At 34.9% G+C, this 17542-nt stretch overlaps 1 protein-coding gene and 1 pseudogene across 1 annotated transcript; both read right to left on the reverse strand.

The window, feature by feature from the left end:
• Positions 1-4565: 4565 nt before the first annotated feature.
• On the reverse strand, positions 4566-6195 carry LOC9310580 (annotated as a pseudogene).
• A 3913-nt stretch (positions 6196-10108) lies between these two features.
• On the reverse strand, positions 10109-12080 carry LOC110227488. Its single transcript, XM_021021828.1, has 2 exons — positions 11990-12080; positions 10109-11151 (listed from the first exon to the last, which is right to left on the reverse strand). Exon 2 carries the CDS (start codon positions 11149-11151, stop codon positions 10171-10173), a length of 981 nt encoding a protein of 326 aa, XP_020877487.1. The 5' UTR covers positions 11990-12080; the 3' UTR covers positions 10109-10170.
• Between the last annotated feature and the right edge of the window lie 5462 nt (positions 12081-17542).

Below are 17542 nucleotides of genomic sequence, written 5' to 3' on the forward strand. Positions count from 1 at the left end.
CTAATCAGTTTAGGGTACCCGAGCCCATTGCCTCGGGGTACCCGAGCCCATTGCCTCGGGGTACCCGAGCCCATTGCCTCGGGGTACCCGAGCCCATTGCCTCGGGGTACCCGAGCCCATTGCCTCGGGGGTACCCAAACAAGTCATCCTAGAGTACCCGAGCCAGTCCTTCCTGTGTACCTGAGCCGATTGCGCAAGTTCTCCGAGGCGAAGTCTTCATCATCACACGAGGTAAAGACTTAGTAAATATTCGTCTTAAAAGTATCATTTCCAAGCAAGGCATCATTTCCGAAAAAGAAGGATCATTTCCGAAAAAGAAGGATCATTTCCGACAAACCCGGAAATGATAAAGAAGAATCACGAAGGATCAACTCAAATCAGGAAATCTTCCAAAAGACTCCGAAGAATAAGGAAACTATCCTAATCACTTTATCACCCTTATATAAAGAGACTCAATGCTCTCGCAGATGGGGAGGGGCTCTAGAATTCATCCTACACAAAGCTCTTTAGCACAAACACCTTTTATCTTTTACGATCAGACTCTTGTACGATCAAAGCTATCTTTTTCTCAATAATATCAAGAACAGCATCTTTGGTTTCAATCTGTTCTGTCGTTCTTTGAGAATTCTCGCAAATCGTATCCCTAAATTAAAACTCTAGACAAATCTTGATTGTGTTAGTTTCGACTTCCACAATGGCTTGCTATGAAAGGAAGAGTGCCTACGAAAGACAGACTACGCGGCTGGGGACTGACTATCCCTGCAGCTTGTGTGCTCTGTTCCAACGGAATAGAAACCCACGACCACCTCTTCTTTGTGTCTTCCTACTCAAAAACAATTTGGCACACTTTTGCTTCGAGGATCTTTCCTAACCACCTAGTTACTCTCTCTTATCTCCTCTGGATTTTGCAGACACAACCTCCGGTCCATTCCTATGCTATCACCACCATCAAGAAACTCCTACAACCGGCGTGCTATTTCATTTGGCTGGAGCGTAATTCAAGGATTTTCAGCTCCATTATCTCTTCTAGCTTAGTGTTTCAAGCTGCTTTGGATCGCTCCATCCGAGACCGTTACCTTTCTTTCCTAGGATTTTCTTCTACCTCGGTTTTTTTACTTGCTTTCTATTTTAGTTGTATCTCTTTTTCCTTCTAGCTTCTCTTTTGTTTGAATAAGTTGTATCACCAATGTATTGTAAAAAATCTGAAAATGATATAAAATTTAACCTTGTACAAAAAAAAATGGTCAGCAAGTTTCAGAGATCAAGCTCCATACCACACACATGTACTAAGTTAGATTTTAATGTATAAAATATTAGTAGATATTTTGTGTTTTACTTTTAATATGTTAAAGTTCAGCTTGATGGGTTCAATCTCAAAATCCACTTGTATTAATCTTTATTGTTTTCCATATCAATTTGGACGTTAAAGAAAAACTTTCTTTCTCTTAACACTCTCTTATCTCAGAGAAAGAGCTTTTCTTCCGATTATGACAAGATTTTATTAGAGTCAATTAGGTGCATTGACATATTTTGGAAAAGAATCAAGAAATAAACAACATGTTTTTGTTATTTGCAGAGAAAGAAAATTCTTCTCTCACATTTCTAGACAAAAATACCCTTAATCCTATGGTGAAAAAAATTGTTCTCCATGTTTCGTATGAGACAAATGAGTCAGATGCTATTACAAAACCTACAAAAAGCTGTTCTGGACCAGGGGCGGATCCACGTTAGAGTTAGGTGGGGCATGTGCCCCATACTAAATCTTATAAATATTATATAAAATATCATTCTACAGTAAAATATAGTTAGCATGTGCCCCATACCCACCCAAGTTAAAGTCTCAAAACTATCACTTTTGTATTATTTTTTATAATCATAATATAATTTAGCTAATTAAATTTTATTTAGTACTATTTATATATATGGTGCCCCATATAGAATTCTTTCTAGATCTGCCCCTGTTCTGAAGTCTGAACAGTACTCGCTCTAAGCCACATATCTAATAAAACAAATTATTTTATCTCGTAACATTGTTCTGATAATAAATAACATGGTATATAAACATATAACAAGATTTACTAATATATACATCGATATATATCATACATCGTAGTATTATATTGTTGTTGTTTATATATAATATATCAATATCTATCATAATATATCAATATATATATATATATATATATATATATATCTCATAATTAACATATATATATATGATATCTCAATATATATTATGATATATGTTAAGATTTCGTGATCGATAAATATATATCAAAGCTTATAAATATATATCATGATATATTGATATTTGATATAGTGGTGATAATGGGAGGAGAGTCTGTTGGCGGTAGTAACGGTGGAAGATTGTGGTGGATGTGGAAGGTGAGTAAAATAAATTGGAGATTGTGGTTGGTATGGTGGATTGTATGCTAGTAGTGAAGGAGGTGATGGTGATGTAAATAGAGAATATGTTGCACTGGGAGAGGAGGTGATGGTAGTCAATGGAAGGAGAGTATGTTGGTGACTGTAGAAGAGGAAGATTGTGATGAGAAATAAATTGGGAGACAAAAAGGCTTAATCATCACTGATCAACGACATCGTCGCCAGTTTGTTGGTGTCTCAAATCATCTCCAACATATGCACAATGATAACATGTACGGTACCAAATCCGCAACGTTTCTATGACAACAATTTTATGAGGTTGAGAGAGTGCATTATGATCAGAAAAATATAACTGATTTAATGAATTCAAAATATCGTAATTTAGATTGCAATTAGTTTCACAATTAAGGAGAATAATTTGTTTGGAGTTTCTCGTAAAGTAAGAAATTTTTTTTAAAAAATGATAAGAATAGAAGAGAAATCTAAAAGAAATGAACAAGGAATAATGTATGTAGTTTTAAGGGTAGTTTCGTCTATTTGCCATGTTTCTAGAAATCTTTTATTTACATATTTGTCACTTCTCCTTTGACTTAATTATTTTCCGGTCCTATGGCATATAGTGCAATTACTCATTGTATTATAATTTTTTTTAATTATTCCGAATCCAAGTGAAGATATTTAGCTGGAGTCTTTGTGATCTATTTGTCAAGGACTGTTTTATGGGACTCTATTCCAACTAGAGTAGGGTGTCATGCTTTAGTGAAAGACGTGCATAACTAAGGTTAAAGAGTTTCTTTGGAGTTAGGCAGATCAACTTGGTTAAGTTCGGAGTATTTGTCGTGAGAATGAGAAAAATAAATGAGATACTTTGTGAAACTCTTAAGAGACCATGATCACATGTGTCATCACATGATTAGTTCAATCTTCATTTATAATATAAAATTTGATTACACAATTAATTTATATTTAAAATATTAGTAAGAGACTCAACTCTCTTACCAATAGAGAATGTGCTCTTAAGAATCTAATCAACAAAAACGTAGTTAACGCACTAAATCGTATCATGTATACACAACATAAGCTTTTAAATATTTAATTTAAAGTTCTTAAACAAATTGTTGAAAATTTATTGGTTCCTTTTGTCAGCAAGACATCAACCACGATTGAAATAGTTGGAGATGTTCAATCGATATGAGCTCGGGCTAGGAAACCGAGCAACGCGCTACTAACCAAAGCATGGTCTTCGGGTTTGAGAAATGCTGATATGGTATGTAACGAGTTCATCGAGAAACATCTCAAATATTAATCCATAATCGAAATTTGTTGGAAACTCGACCTCTTTTTTTTTTTTTTTTCTGAAAGAATGTAAAATTATATTCAAACAAAAAAAGACTTTATTACAATAAATGCTTCATAGTGAGCTGAGTTTTAGAGATGATGATTTGAAAACAATCACAAAAGATTATGGATGAGTTTGGAACCAGAATTGGATCCCTCCTTCAAACCCACTTTGGTGTCAGAGAAGGCTGAGCTTATTCCGTATTGGTTTATCAATGAAACGACTTAGATTTGCAGCCGAGGTTTTTGGTTCACCATGACGTCGACCGTTTCTTTCCCTCCAAAGACTATAAATTGTGGCTTGGAAGGTGTAGCGAACGACGAAGCTGTTGAGTTTTGACTGAGAGGTATTCGTCAAATTGTGGAAACTCGACATCATTTGCACCATTACAAGAAATAATTCAAATTTAAGCTTTGGGACCAATAACGGAAAAGTAAACGGCATATGCACCACCACCACCAATGGTCAACATTTTCTATCGGAACGGTTCCAAGCAAGATATTAAAGATTCTTCTTCTGATTAGATTACGCGCTCAACTAAAGATGTTTAATTTGAAAAAAATATCAAATTAATATCTCTGTTTTACTTTGGATAAAAGCTTCTAATTAATAACAGTTTTTATTTATGATATAAAAAACTGATTAATGAAAACTCAGCGAGCGACAATAGAATCTAAAAAAAAGATCTAAAAATCTGGCAAAGTCACAAAACACAAAAAAAAATCCTAACAAAATACGATAATAAACCGCTTCATATCACTTATGTAAACAACATTCCTCAGGAATGGGTCTTTTGAGTTCTAATTAATTTTGGATGACAAAAAGAAAAAAAAAAAAGATAATGAAGCAAAACAAAAAGAAAATAAAAATCTAAACAACGATGTTCTCCTGGACTTTCTCCGGTTTAGTTTCGCCCGTAAGCTCCTCAAGCGATATCCCCTTAGGCTCCGGAATTGCAACTAACGTGATAAGAAAGCCAACACAGTTGATTCCTGCCATGATGTATAACGTATTACTCATACCCAAAGCCTTAACCAACGCAGCAAACCCGAAAGAACCGACCATCGCACCGGCTTTACCCGACGCAGCCGAGATACCGTGACAAGTAGACCTAATCCTCGCCGGAAAAATCTCAGCCGGGACAATGAACGTAGTTGCGTTAGGTCCAAAATTGGAGAAGAAAAAGGTGAGAGAGTAGAAAACCACAAAACCAATCCGGTTAGCCGGTAAAGTCCAATGGTGGTACGGTATGGCTAAAACCAACATGAAAACCGTCATCATGGCGAATCCAATGATCTGAATCCAGAACCGTCCCAATCTGTCAATTAAAACTATAGTAGCAATGTAACCACGAACGGTACTGCAACAAGCGATTATGGTTTGAGCCTTGGCGATCATGTAGAGCTCTTGGATTGCGTTCATGGTTTTAGCCGAAGGTAACCATCCTATGGTGGTGAAGATATCCTTTTGGAACAAGTTTTGGCTGTAGAAAGCGATGTCGAGGAGGAACCATGTAGCGGCTGTTCCGAATAGGTTAACTCCGTGACGGCAAAGAAATTTCTTGGAGAACAAGCCAAACTCGTCTGTGGAAACCCTAGCTTGGTCATGTTTTGCGGAAGACGCTTCAATGTCAACGTTGAGAACCTTAGTCATATCCGAAGCCGCTTGCTACGCGTTCTTGGCGACTAGAGCGGTGTAACGAGCAGTTTCAGGCATCTTCATACGCCAGTAGTATGTCAAGAGAGCCGGTAAGGCTCCGACCATCAGGATGATCCTCCACACGTAATCCGCCTGTGGGACGGTGGAGGCTGCGCCGTCCAATATATAGGCCCGAGACGGATACTTAATCTCAAAAATATACGAGACAAGTAAAGAAACCCCTCCTGCGGCAAGTATCCCAACTCCTTGCATACCAAAAACAGCTGCTATGAACGCGCCTCGAGTACGTTTGTTAGCGTACTCGGACATGATTGTAGCCGAGAGAGGATAATCACCACCGATGCCAAACCCGAGCCAGAAACGGAAGAAGCAGAGAGTTACCATGACGGTTTTCGGATCGTTTCCAAGAGAAAGACCAGAACCAATGGAGCAAATGGTCATGATCAAGAGTGTCAAACCATAGACTCTCTTACGTCCGAGCTTGTCACCAAGACATCCGAAGAAAATCTGTCCGAGAAACGTTCCGGCGAAGGCTACACCGCTCACGGCGGCAGAGATGCCGTCAGGGAGGCTTCCAGGAGAGGAGGAGCCAGGAACCTGATAGTAGATCCGGCCAAGTAGCTTCGTGATGAGAGATATCACGAAGAGATCATACGAGTCTGTGAAAAAACCCATACCGGCGACTACAACAGCCGTGAAGTGGTACCATTGAGTCTTCGCAACGTCAAGAGCTTTCAAGATGCTTCCTTCTTCTCCGTTAGCCATCTCGATATTTCTCTGTTCTCTTCACTCTGGAAGCCAAACAAGTGGAAAAAATGTTACAATATAATGATATATATAGAGTGTTGTGAAACTTATTGTTATCTTATTCCATTCCATGAATAACGATACATATATATAGGCATATAAACCTAGGGTTTTAGAGTACATAATGAATAACCCTGATGGGCTTATTGGGCCCGGTTATAAGTCCAATATGATGTATTATAACACTCCCCCTTGGACGGAGTAACCGGACCTGATGGTCAATCGGGATCTCGATAATACGCTGGGGAATGTTGCCTCATTAAAACCTTACCAGGAAAACCCAGTGGGAAAAACCATGGTGAAGGAAAAAGAGTACAACACGCATTACTCCCCCTGATTAGAGCATCACCGTAGATCTCCAAGTCTACACATTCCTATTTGTTGGATGAGCTTCCGGAGTGTTGAAGCGGGCAATGATTTGGTGAAAAGGTCGGCGGAGTTATCGCATGATCGGACCTGTTGAACGCTGATCGTACCATCCTTCTGCCAATCCGAGGTTGAGAAGAATTTCGGTAGGATGTGCTTCGTCCGATCTCCTTTGATATAACCTTCCTTGAGTTGAGCAATGCAAGCCGCGTTGTCTTCAAACATAACCGTGGGCTCCTTATCTTCTTTCATACCACAATCTGATCGGATGTGCTGAGTCATGGATCGTAGCCAAACACATTCTCTGCTGGCTTCGTGAATGGCCAAAAGTTCTGCATGGTTTGATGAAGTGGTAGTGATTGTCCGCTTTATCGATCTCCAAGAGATAGCTGTTCCTCCATGCGTGAACACATAACCAGTTTGAGACTTGGCATTGTGCGGATCTGATTGATAACCTGCATCAGCAAAACCAACTAGTCCATCCTTGTTGTGGTTAGTGTAAAACAGTCCTAAGTCTTTAGTACCTTGAAGGTATCTTAGGAGGTGTTTGATACCATTCCAGTGCCTCTGAGTTGGACATGAGCTGAAGCGAGCTAGGAGGTTCACGGCAAAACAAATGTCTGGTCTAGTGTGACTAGCCAAGTACATTAACGCTCCTACAGCACTGAGGTATGGCTTTTCTGGACCGAGAATTTCTTCATCGTCCTTCTTGGGACCAAATGGATCACTGTCCAATCCTAGGCTCCGGACAACCATTGGGCTGTTCAATGGGTGGGCCTGGTCCATATTGAATCGCTTGAGTACTTTTTCAATGTAAGCCGCTTGATGCACAAGGATTCCTCCTTTAACGTACTCAAGTTGTAAACCCAAACAGAATTTAGTTTTACCTAGGTCTTTCATTTCGAATTCTGCTTTCAAGCAGTCGACTGTTTGGGAGATTTCACCAGATGTTCCAAGGATGTTTAGGTCATCCACGTAAACTGCTATGATTACAAATCCTTTGTTTGAGTATTTCTTGATGAAAATGCATGGACTGATGGGATCGTTTTTGTAGCCTTCTCTGATGAGATATTCGCTTAACCGGTTATACCACATACGTCCACTTTGTTTCAGTCCATACAAGGATTTGTTCAGCCTGATGCAGTATTGATCTCGAGATGCATGCTTATCTTTAAGCTCTATGCCATCTGGTAATCTCATGTATATTTCATTGTCGAGGGGCCCATAGAGATATGCGGTGACAACATCCATTAACCACAAATCTAGATTTTCTCTTATGGCCAGACTTATGAGGAATCGAAAAGTAGTTGCATCCACCACCGGAGAATAAGTCTCCTCATAATCGATTCCGGGTCTCTGTGAGAATCCTTGTGCTACAAGCCGTGCTTTATAACGAACGACTTCACCGAGTTCGTTTCTTTTACGCACAAAGACCCATTTACGGCCCACTGGTTTGACATTGAATGGTGTCCAGATGATCGGACCAAACACATTCCTGAGTTTGAGACTCTTTAACTCCACGTTTATGGCTTCTTTCCATTTTAGCCAGTCTGTTCTATGAGTGCACTCTGTGATAGACGTGGGTTCTAGATCCTCTTGCGTGTTCGCAATATCAAGTGCTGCTTTGTATGCAAAGAGTGCATTTAAGTCGACTTCTTTTCTGTTCCATTGGGTTCCAGACATGTTGTAATTGATAGAGATCTCATCGTTATCGATCTCGTCAGAACCTAGAGATTCGGCGTCCCGAACCTCTTCTGGTGGTTCATTAGAGTGAGTCTCAGCGCGCGCTATGTCTGTTATATTGGGAATCCCGGTTTCAACTATTGCACCTTTCTTTGATTTCCGTGGATTCTTGTCTTTGGAACCTAGAGGTCTGCCACGTTTATTTCGTGATGCAGACTCTGTAGCAACTTGAACTTGTCCCGTTGGAACAGTGATTCGTACTGGTGCATTACAAGCTGGTATGTACGATTTGGTTACTTTGTTCGGGTCAGCAAAGGAATCTGGCAATTGATTAGCTAGCTTTTGATAGTGTATAATCTTTTGGATCTCCGAATCACATTCTAGAGTCCGAGGATCTTGCCAATTTAAGGATGTTTGATTCCATGATAGCTCTTTGACCAGCTTTTGTTTCTCTCCACCCAATGTTGGATATACCGATTCATCAAATATCTGGCCTTAAATAGGTCTCCAGTGGTCGGCTCGAGATATTTGATGATGGTGGGAGAATCAAAACCAACATATATTCCCATCCTCCTTTGAGGTCCCATTTTGGTTCTATGTGGTGGAGCAATGGGTACATAGACTGAGCACCCAAATGTTTTGAGATGGGAGATGTCTGGCTCATGACCCTGTAATAATTGGGATGGGGAATATCTATGCTCACTAGATGGTCGGATGCGTATTAGTTCAGCAGCATGTAATACTGTATGTCCCCAAGCTGAGACCGGGAGTTTCGACCTCATGAGTAATGGTCGAGCAATCCATTGGATTCGTTTAATGAATGATTCAGCAAGTCCATTCTGAGTATGGACATGTGCCACAGGATGTTCAACGGTCACCCCCATGGCCATACAGTAATCATTAAACGCTTGGGAAGTGAATTCACCAGCATTATCAAGACGTATAGTCTTTAGTGGGAAGTCTGGAAAGTGGGCTCGTAATCTGATGATTTGAGCCAACAACCTAGCAAAAGCTTGGTTCCGAGAAGACAACAGGCATACATACGACCAACGGGTCGAAGCATCTATTAGTACCATGAAGTACCGGAATGTCCCAGAAGGTGGGTGAATGGGACCACAGATATCTCCTTGGATTCTTTCCAGAAAATGCAATGTCTCTTTGGACACTTTTACTGGTGAAGGCCGAGTGATCAACTTCCCTTGGGAGCAAGCTGTGCACATGAGGTGCTGAGGGAAGACTCGGTTTTCTCGAAGGGTGTGTCCTTGAGAACTTTGGATTAATTTCCGCATCATGGTTGTACCGGGATGACCAAGCCGGTCATGCCAAATAGTGTAGTCTTGGAACCGGGCTTTGAGAGCATTATTAGCCTCAATCATACTGACCTTGGCATAGTAAAGGCCAGTAGATAAAGCGGGTATAGTCTCGAGGACTTGTTTATGGCCAAGTGTGATCTTAGTGATCAGTAGGGATTCTTTATTCCCTTCACCCTGGGTTTCTATGTGGAAATCATTAAGTCTGATATCTTTAAAACTTAAAAGGTTTCTTTTTGAGCTGGGTGAGTATAATGCATCTGGAATGTCCAGATGTGTGCCGTTTGATAACAACACATAGGCCTGGCCGTGGCCTTCTATTAAGTTCGAGCTACCCGCTATTTTGCTAATATTCGCGGTTTGCATGGTTAAATTTATGAAATAACTCTTGTCTTTGAGGATAGTGTGGCTGGATCCACTATCCACCACTATGATATCCTTTTGAGTGTTCATATCTTCAATTTAAACAAGAGGTATGATTTAAAAATGAGTAAATCATAAGATTCATAAATTAATAAAATATCAAAATGTCTGAAAATAAATAGCAAATGAAAATAAAACAGATCCCCAAAATGAAAAGAAACAAAATCAAAATAAGCAAGTGTTCAGACGATAGAATCAATCGAGGAGATCTGAGGTCTCGTAGTCCATGAGATCGGTCGGCTCGGTGGTGGTGTCGTTAGCATCAACTTGCTGGGCCATGTTAGCTTCAGCAGGTGCTTTCCCATGTTTCTGATACAAATCGCAATGTAACTTGGGAGTACGACAGTTCTTTGTCCAGTGATTGAACATTCTGCATCTGGTACAGGCAGACTGATTGGTTGGGTGGGCAGGGCGGTTTGGTTTAGAGATACCACGGCCTTTACCGGAACCATAACTGAGGTTATGTCGGTTGCCACGTCCGTTTCCGCGTCCACGCTTTCCACGTCCATTCCCACGTCCATTCCCATGTCCATGGCCACGATCTGAGGATCTGTCTCGCTGGACATTGTAGGATTCTTTGCGGGAATCTGGTACTGGAGCCGATCCCGGGGGCTGGGCACTGTTCCTCATTAACAGGTCATTGTTTTTCTCGGCCAAGAGCAAACAGGATAACAAATCTTCGTACAATGTATGTTTCATTGCACAATATTGTTGCTGAAGCACAATATTTTGGGTATGGAAGGTGGATAATGTTTTCTCGAGGAGATCATTATCAGACACCTCTTCACCACATAGTTTCATGATTGAAACTATCCGAAAGAGTTCGGAGTTGTAGTCATCCACAGATTTGTAATCTTGGAACCGGAGTTCCTTCCAGTCAAACTTGGCTTGTGGCAAGAGCACCGTTTTCTGGTGATCATACCGTTTTTTCAGGGCCACCCAAAGTTCGAGTGGGTTCTCAAGAGTGAGATATTGCTGTTTGAGGCTTGCGGCCAAATGATGGCGGATATGAAATATCGCCTGGGACCGGTCTTTATCAGATGCGGTGTTATCCGCTTTGATACACTCACCCAGTCCCTTTGAGTTGAGGAAAATCCTGGTGTCCAGGGCCCATTCGAGATAGTTTTCACCGGAGACCTTGAGGGCCTCGAACTCGACTTTCTGAATGTTTGACATCTGAAACATGAAATTGATTTCATTAGGGGTTTGTTAAAAGGATAGTTATATGAAAATAATTAAATTTTCTATTTGAGGAAACTTTATATTTGAGGAAAGTTTCTAATTTGGGAAACTTTCTAAATGAGGAAAGTTTTCATTCCGGGTCATTTGCTATTTGAGGAAAGTTTCTATTTTAGGAAACCTTGTAAATGAGGAAAGTTTCTATTTTAGGAAACCTTCTAAATGAGGAAAGTTTCTATTTGAGAAAAACTTTCTAAATGAGGAAAGTTTCTATTTGAGAAAAACTTTCTAAATGAGGAAAGTTTCTATTTGAGGAAACCTTCTAAATGAGGAAAGTTTCTATTTGAGGGAAGCTTTCTAAATGAGAAAAGTTTCTATTTGAGGAAAACTTTCTAAATGAGGAAAATTTCTATTTGAGGAAACTTTCTAAATGAGGAAAATTCTATTTGAGAAAACCTTCTAAATTTTAAGGATACGGAACATAAGTTCGGTTTAATGGTTTAAAGTTGGACCGGAATATTAGATTCCGGTTTGGGCCGAATTGATTTCCGGTTTAGAATAACCAGTTTGAACCGGTTTACCCAGATTGAGATCCGGTTATTATTTTTGGAACCGGTTTGATAATCGGTTTAACCGATGAATCGAATTGATATTCGGGTTTAGGAGTTAACCGAGAATGATTTTCGGTTTAGGGGATACACGAAAATTGCGGTTTTGGATTTGATTTGATTTAGGTTTTAAGATTTCGGCCATGGCTTAGTGTTTTCGATTTTGAGTGTTAGGTTTAAGTAATACAAGGTTTTTGATCTTTAAGCTTTTAAGGTTTTGTTTTTACCTTTCACCAATTGGGGTTGAACGGATTGAACCGGGAGCTTAAGACCTCGGTAACTCACGCTGTCGATGAACAGTACCGATGAACAGTGTCGATGAACAGTGTCGGCGTGAACAGTATCGGCGAACAGTGTCGATGAACAGTATCGATAAACAGTACCGATGAACAGTGTCGATGAACAGTATCGATGAACAGTATCGGCGAACAGTGTCGATGAACAGTGTCGGTGTGAACAGTATTTTGCGATTTTTAGGGTTAGGGTTGTTAAGAGCAAACTCGTGTTGATAACGTGTTGTGAAACTTATTGTTATCTTATTCCATTCTATGAATAACGATACATATATATAGGCATATAAACCTAGGGTTTTAGAGTACATAATGAATAACCCTGATGGGCTTATTGAGCCCGGTTATAAGTCCAATATGATGTATTATAACATAGAGAAAGTTGTTGTAACAAAAAAAAATACCGATTCTAGTTTGATAAGGATTTGAACTAGAAATATTTTTTTTGTTTGTAGGAAATAAAATCTATCAACAAACTATCCAACAAATTGGGGATTCGAGACATATACTGAAAAAATTACGATTTAAAATATAACACAAAAAGAATATGCCATGGTTTCTTTCATGCCACATACACGATCAATCGAACAAATCAGTTTTTAAGTTGAAACTTTTGATAATATTTGCGAAGAAATATAAAAATTAATTAGTATATGTTTAGAAAGTAAATATAAAGAGAGATGAAGTTTGATCAAAAAAAAAAAAAAGAGAGATGAAGTATTCACCAACAAGTAGTTAGATCCGGAAAAAATAATAGAAGATTTGATTATTAGAGTTTGTATATGCACATGGAGATGATGAGAGCACAATCACATAGTCTTTTGGATAAAAAAAAACTATCGTAAGAGTGATAAATTAAGATAGAACTAGATCATGACCCGCACGTACATGCAGGATTTTATGTTTTAAGAAATGTGTTGTAATAAATTTTTAGTAAATATAGATTATTTTGTTGTTTTGGTGATATATAATCTAGTATATAAATTATAATGTACCCGAAAAAGTGTAGAATGTTATTTTATGTTGTTTATGACACAATAGCTAATGTTGTGCACCATATTTCAAATTTTGGAGTTTGAAACTAAAGAATAGATTAGAAAAAATCTTAGTTTGAAACATAATATAAGTTAGATTGAATTAAACAAATATATTTTATATTTTATATAGTATTTATAACCAAAACTCATATCAGTTGGGTATTTAGTTTAATTTTCAGGTTAGTTTTAATCTAGCTTATTAATATTTGAATATTTAAAATAATAATGGTTTCAGCAGTATTAAAAATTCGTAACAACTTAGCAGTCGGACCGGGATCAAATTAAAATGGAGTAATGGTTAGTTAGATTTTTATTAAACTTGTGATCAATCAACCGTATATAAAACCGTTAAAAATGATTAAACAAATACAAATATTTAGAAGTGGACGTAATTATGTTTGGTTTCGCCATGTTCCATTATATCCTATACCCGTTCCCCGATTCATGTCACATAAGAGATTGCATTTCTAATATGAGACAAATATATTAAATATAGATATTTTAAATTTATTTGATAAACTTGCTCCATAATTTTTAAAAACAAATCTTATCAAAATCTTAAAAAGAAGAAGAGAGGGTTTAATGTGAATAAATTTTAGATAATCATTTTGAATTAATTTTAATTAATGTGTAAATCTTTTAATAGCTTGTAATTTAAATTAGACATTTTGGACGTATGCATATAACCATAATATTTATATACACGAAACTATAGGAAATATATTTGTACACAAAATTAGGTTTTAATTTGTGGATTCAATCTTTACCAAAAAAAAGTAATCTTAATTGTTTTAAATTTATGGTGACGAAAATATTAAAAAAAAACTAAAATTTTCTGTGGAAGCCCCCTTGGCCCATTGGTTGACCAAGGGTTGATTAATGCTTCTACACCAAGAGGTCTGGGGTTCGAGTCCCAGATATTGCGATTTATTAACAAATTTGCAGATTAATGGAGGCATCAAGATCACGAAGAAGGAAGTGTAGTCTGTCGTGAATCTAGTAAGGGTCAGAAAAAATTGTCAGTTGTAAAATTGTCTATGTAACAGTTCTCATAATTTGCAATTAATAATAAATCTAGACGACAAAAAAAAAAACTAAAATTTTCTATGATCTCAACGATTTTGATATTTCCCCATTAAACTTATACTTATGATATTTTTCATATATGGTAATTATGGTTATTCAAATACAATTAATGAGCTGTTAAAAAAATCTTATTAATTTTTTTTTCCAAAAAAGAACCTATTCAAATTTTTTTAAAAAAAAGAATATTGGTGTGAATAATATTTTCTCATTTTGAAATATTTGCATTGAAAATTTTAAACATTGGTACTTAAATTATATTTTAATGTTTTGATGAAAAAGAAAATAATCGACTTTAGAAGAATGTATATTCCAAAAGTGTGTAACAATTTGATACGAAATAAAATAATTTATTTGATATGATATATATTAATTTATTTAGCTCTAAATAAAATAATTTGGAGATATAGTAGCTATTATCATAGCTTTTTTAAAAAACGATATTTCAATATTTATATCATTTAAATTATAATTAAAATGTAAAATATCTATACTATTAATTGGGAATCACTAAATAATAAAAAACCTTTAAGTTTTAGATTATTACATAGAATGCCATTGATTTTTATAAATTTCAAGAAATAAAAAAAAAACATTTTTTAAATAATAGAAAATAAATCAATAAAATAATAACTACCCAATATTTTTGGAAATAGTTTAAAGATTCCATAATAAATCAAGTTATTTGCTGTCAAAAAATTATAAAAAATAAATCAAGTTATTAATTCGAAATTTTATAAATATAAACTTATTTATTTTGGTAATATATTATTAGATATTTCTAATAAATCTAATTTATTGTAACAAATTATCATTTAATTTAGATTTTAATACATTTCCTTAACAAAACTATGATAATTAATTCTGATTAGTAGTATACATGATAAAACGATTTTAGTATTTTATTTTCCAAATATGAAAAAATATTTAGTATATTTTTCATATATAATCTATACTAAATAGTTTCATCCTTTAAAATATAACCTATTCAACAAATAATTTTGGATTTTAGGTTCTAAATATCTAGATAATATTTTCAGTATAGATTAAAATATTTTACATTTGAATTAGAATTTAAATGATATAAATTCTGAAATATATTTTTTAGAAATGGGTAGTGTTCATTATTTTAAATATATATCACTAAAATTAATTTCAATTACATAAAAATATATATTTTAAAACATATTATAATAGTTACTATATCTCCAAATTATTTTATTTAGAGCCAAATAAATTAATATATCAAATCAAGTAAATTATTTTATTTCGTCTCAAATTGTTACAAGCTTATATTCTTCTAAATTCAATTATTTTATTTTTTTCAAAAAATATTAAAATATAATTTAAATACCAATGTTTAAATTTTCAAAGCAAATACTTCAAAATGAGAAAATATTCATTCACACCAATATTCTTTTTTTTCTATTAAACTTGAATAGTTTCTTTCTGGAAACAAACATTAATAGAATTTTGTTAACAGCTCATTACTTGTATTTGAACAATCATAATCACCATATTTGCATGCATAAGGATCATAGGAAATTTAAGTTTTTTTTTAATATTTTGGTCATCATAAATTTAAAATATGCAATTAAGATTAGTATTTTTCGTCATCATCCACAAATAAAAATCTAATTTCATGTACAATCTATTTCCTATAAATATTATGCATACATCCACGTCTTTGATTATCTCACAATTAATCTAAGATTGGTTTATAAATAATATATAAAATAAATATTTGTTTACATCAATCTAACCTATATTATATTCTAATCTAATAATATTTTTTTTTTCTAATTTACTCTTCAATTTCAAACTCCGAAATTTGACGTATGGTTCACAACATTAACTATTGTGTCATAAACAATATAAATTGCATTCTACGGTTTTCTGCGTATATTATAATATATATACAACAATATATATCACCAAAACAACAAAATATTTTATATTTACAAAAATTTTATTACAACACATTTTCTTAAAATTTGAAATCCCGCACATACATGCGGGTCAGGATATAGTTTTAATTATACTGGAAATATTTTCTAGATATTTATAAATGTAAAATCCAAAAATTATTTGTTGAATATGCTATATTTTATAGGATGGAAGTATTTAATTTAGATTATATATGAAAAATATACTAAATGTTTTTTCATATTTGGAAAATCAAATTTTAAAATCGTTTTTTCTTTCATGTATGCTAATCAGAATTAATTAGAATTGTTTTATTAGGGAAATGTTTTAAAATCTAAACTATCCGTTTTTAAAAAAGATATTTCAAATTTTATATAATTTAAATTCTAATTAAAATGTTAAATCTTTTAATCTTTCTTCAAATTTTAAAAAACCAATGGCAAAATATTCTACAAATTAAAGATTTTTATTATGTAGTGATTATCAATCAATAGTATAGATAATGCCATAGTTTAATGATTTTTATTTTGTAAAAAAAAAAATCTAAGAGTGATAAATTAAACCAAAGAATTTAATAGAATTGGATTGAATAGAATTAAAGAAATACCTAGACCACAGTAAAAGTCCTTGATACACGTAAACTACCTGAAAAAAAAAAAAGACAAATCAAAATCAAAATCAAAATTCTCGCAAACAAGATACAGATTTGTTAAAGATTTTAAAGGATTTAATTCTTTCTTTATAATTCTACCGAATATATTTTGCAACATTTTAATAGAATAGAATAGAATTTTCATAGATTTTTTTTTAAAAAATTCTAATTTTCCGACGACGTCAAACAAACAAAGGTGAAGATCAGTACTCGTTTTTCACTTTACAAAGATAAGTTTTTATGAAATTTATGTTTTAGTTATGCAGAAGGTATTAGTTATGAGTTATGACAAAAAGCTTTGACATGAGGAGTGCAAAAAATTGTATAAAAATAAACTAGAGAAACTTACGAAGGATGATATGAATTTTTCTTCAAATTGAATTAAACAAAGAATTTTCTGATTTTCCCACGACAGCAAACAAAGAAAGGTGAAGAAGATCAGTACTCGTTTTTAGGCTCTTATGTCTTTCACATTTTTTATGAAGATTTATGTTTATTTATGCAGAAGGTAATGGTTATGAAAAAAGCTTTAACATGAGGAGTGCAAAAATTGTATAGAAATAAACTAGAGAAACTTACGAAGGATGATTCTGAATTTTCTTCAAGTTTTTTTTGCGAGACGATCGTTGTTTTTTTTGGTTTGAGAAGCGAAATGATCTCTCAAATATTATATAGGAGAAGTAAGTGTAACTAAGAATTATTTTTTTTGGGATTTTGTGATATATATAGTAAACACTAATTAAATAAAAAAATTAAAGTATATCAAAAAAATCTATTAACAAACATTGGTAT

Source organism: Arabidopsis lyrata, assembly GCF_000004255.2.
Source record: "Arabidopsis lyrata subsp. lyrata unplaced genomic scaffold ARALYscaffold_6, whole genome shotgun sequence".
NCBI lineage: Eukaryota > Viridiplantae > Streptophyta > Magnoliopsida > Brassicales > Brassicaceae > Arabidopsis > Arabidopsis lyrata.

Bases quoted from the DNA above. Each gene is read 5' to 3' on its own strand.
- LOC110227488 (XM_021021828.1), bottom strand. From the start codon at position 11,151: ATGTCAAACATTCAGAAAGTCGAGTTCGAGGCCCTCAAGGTCTCCGGT.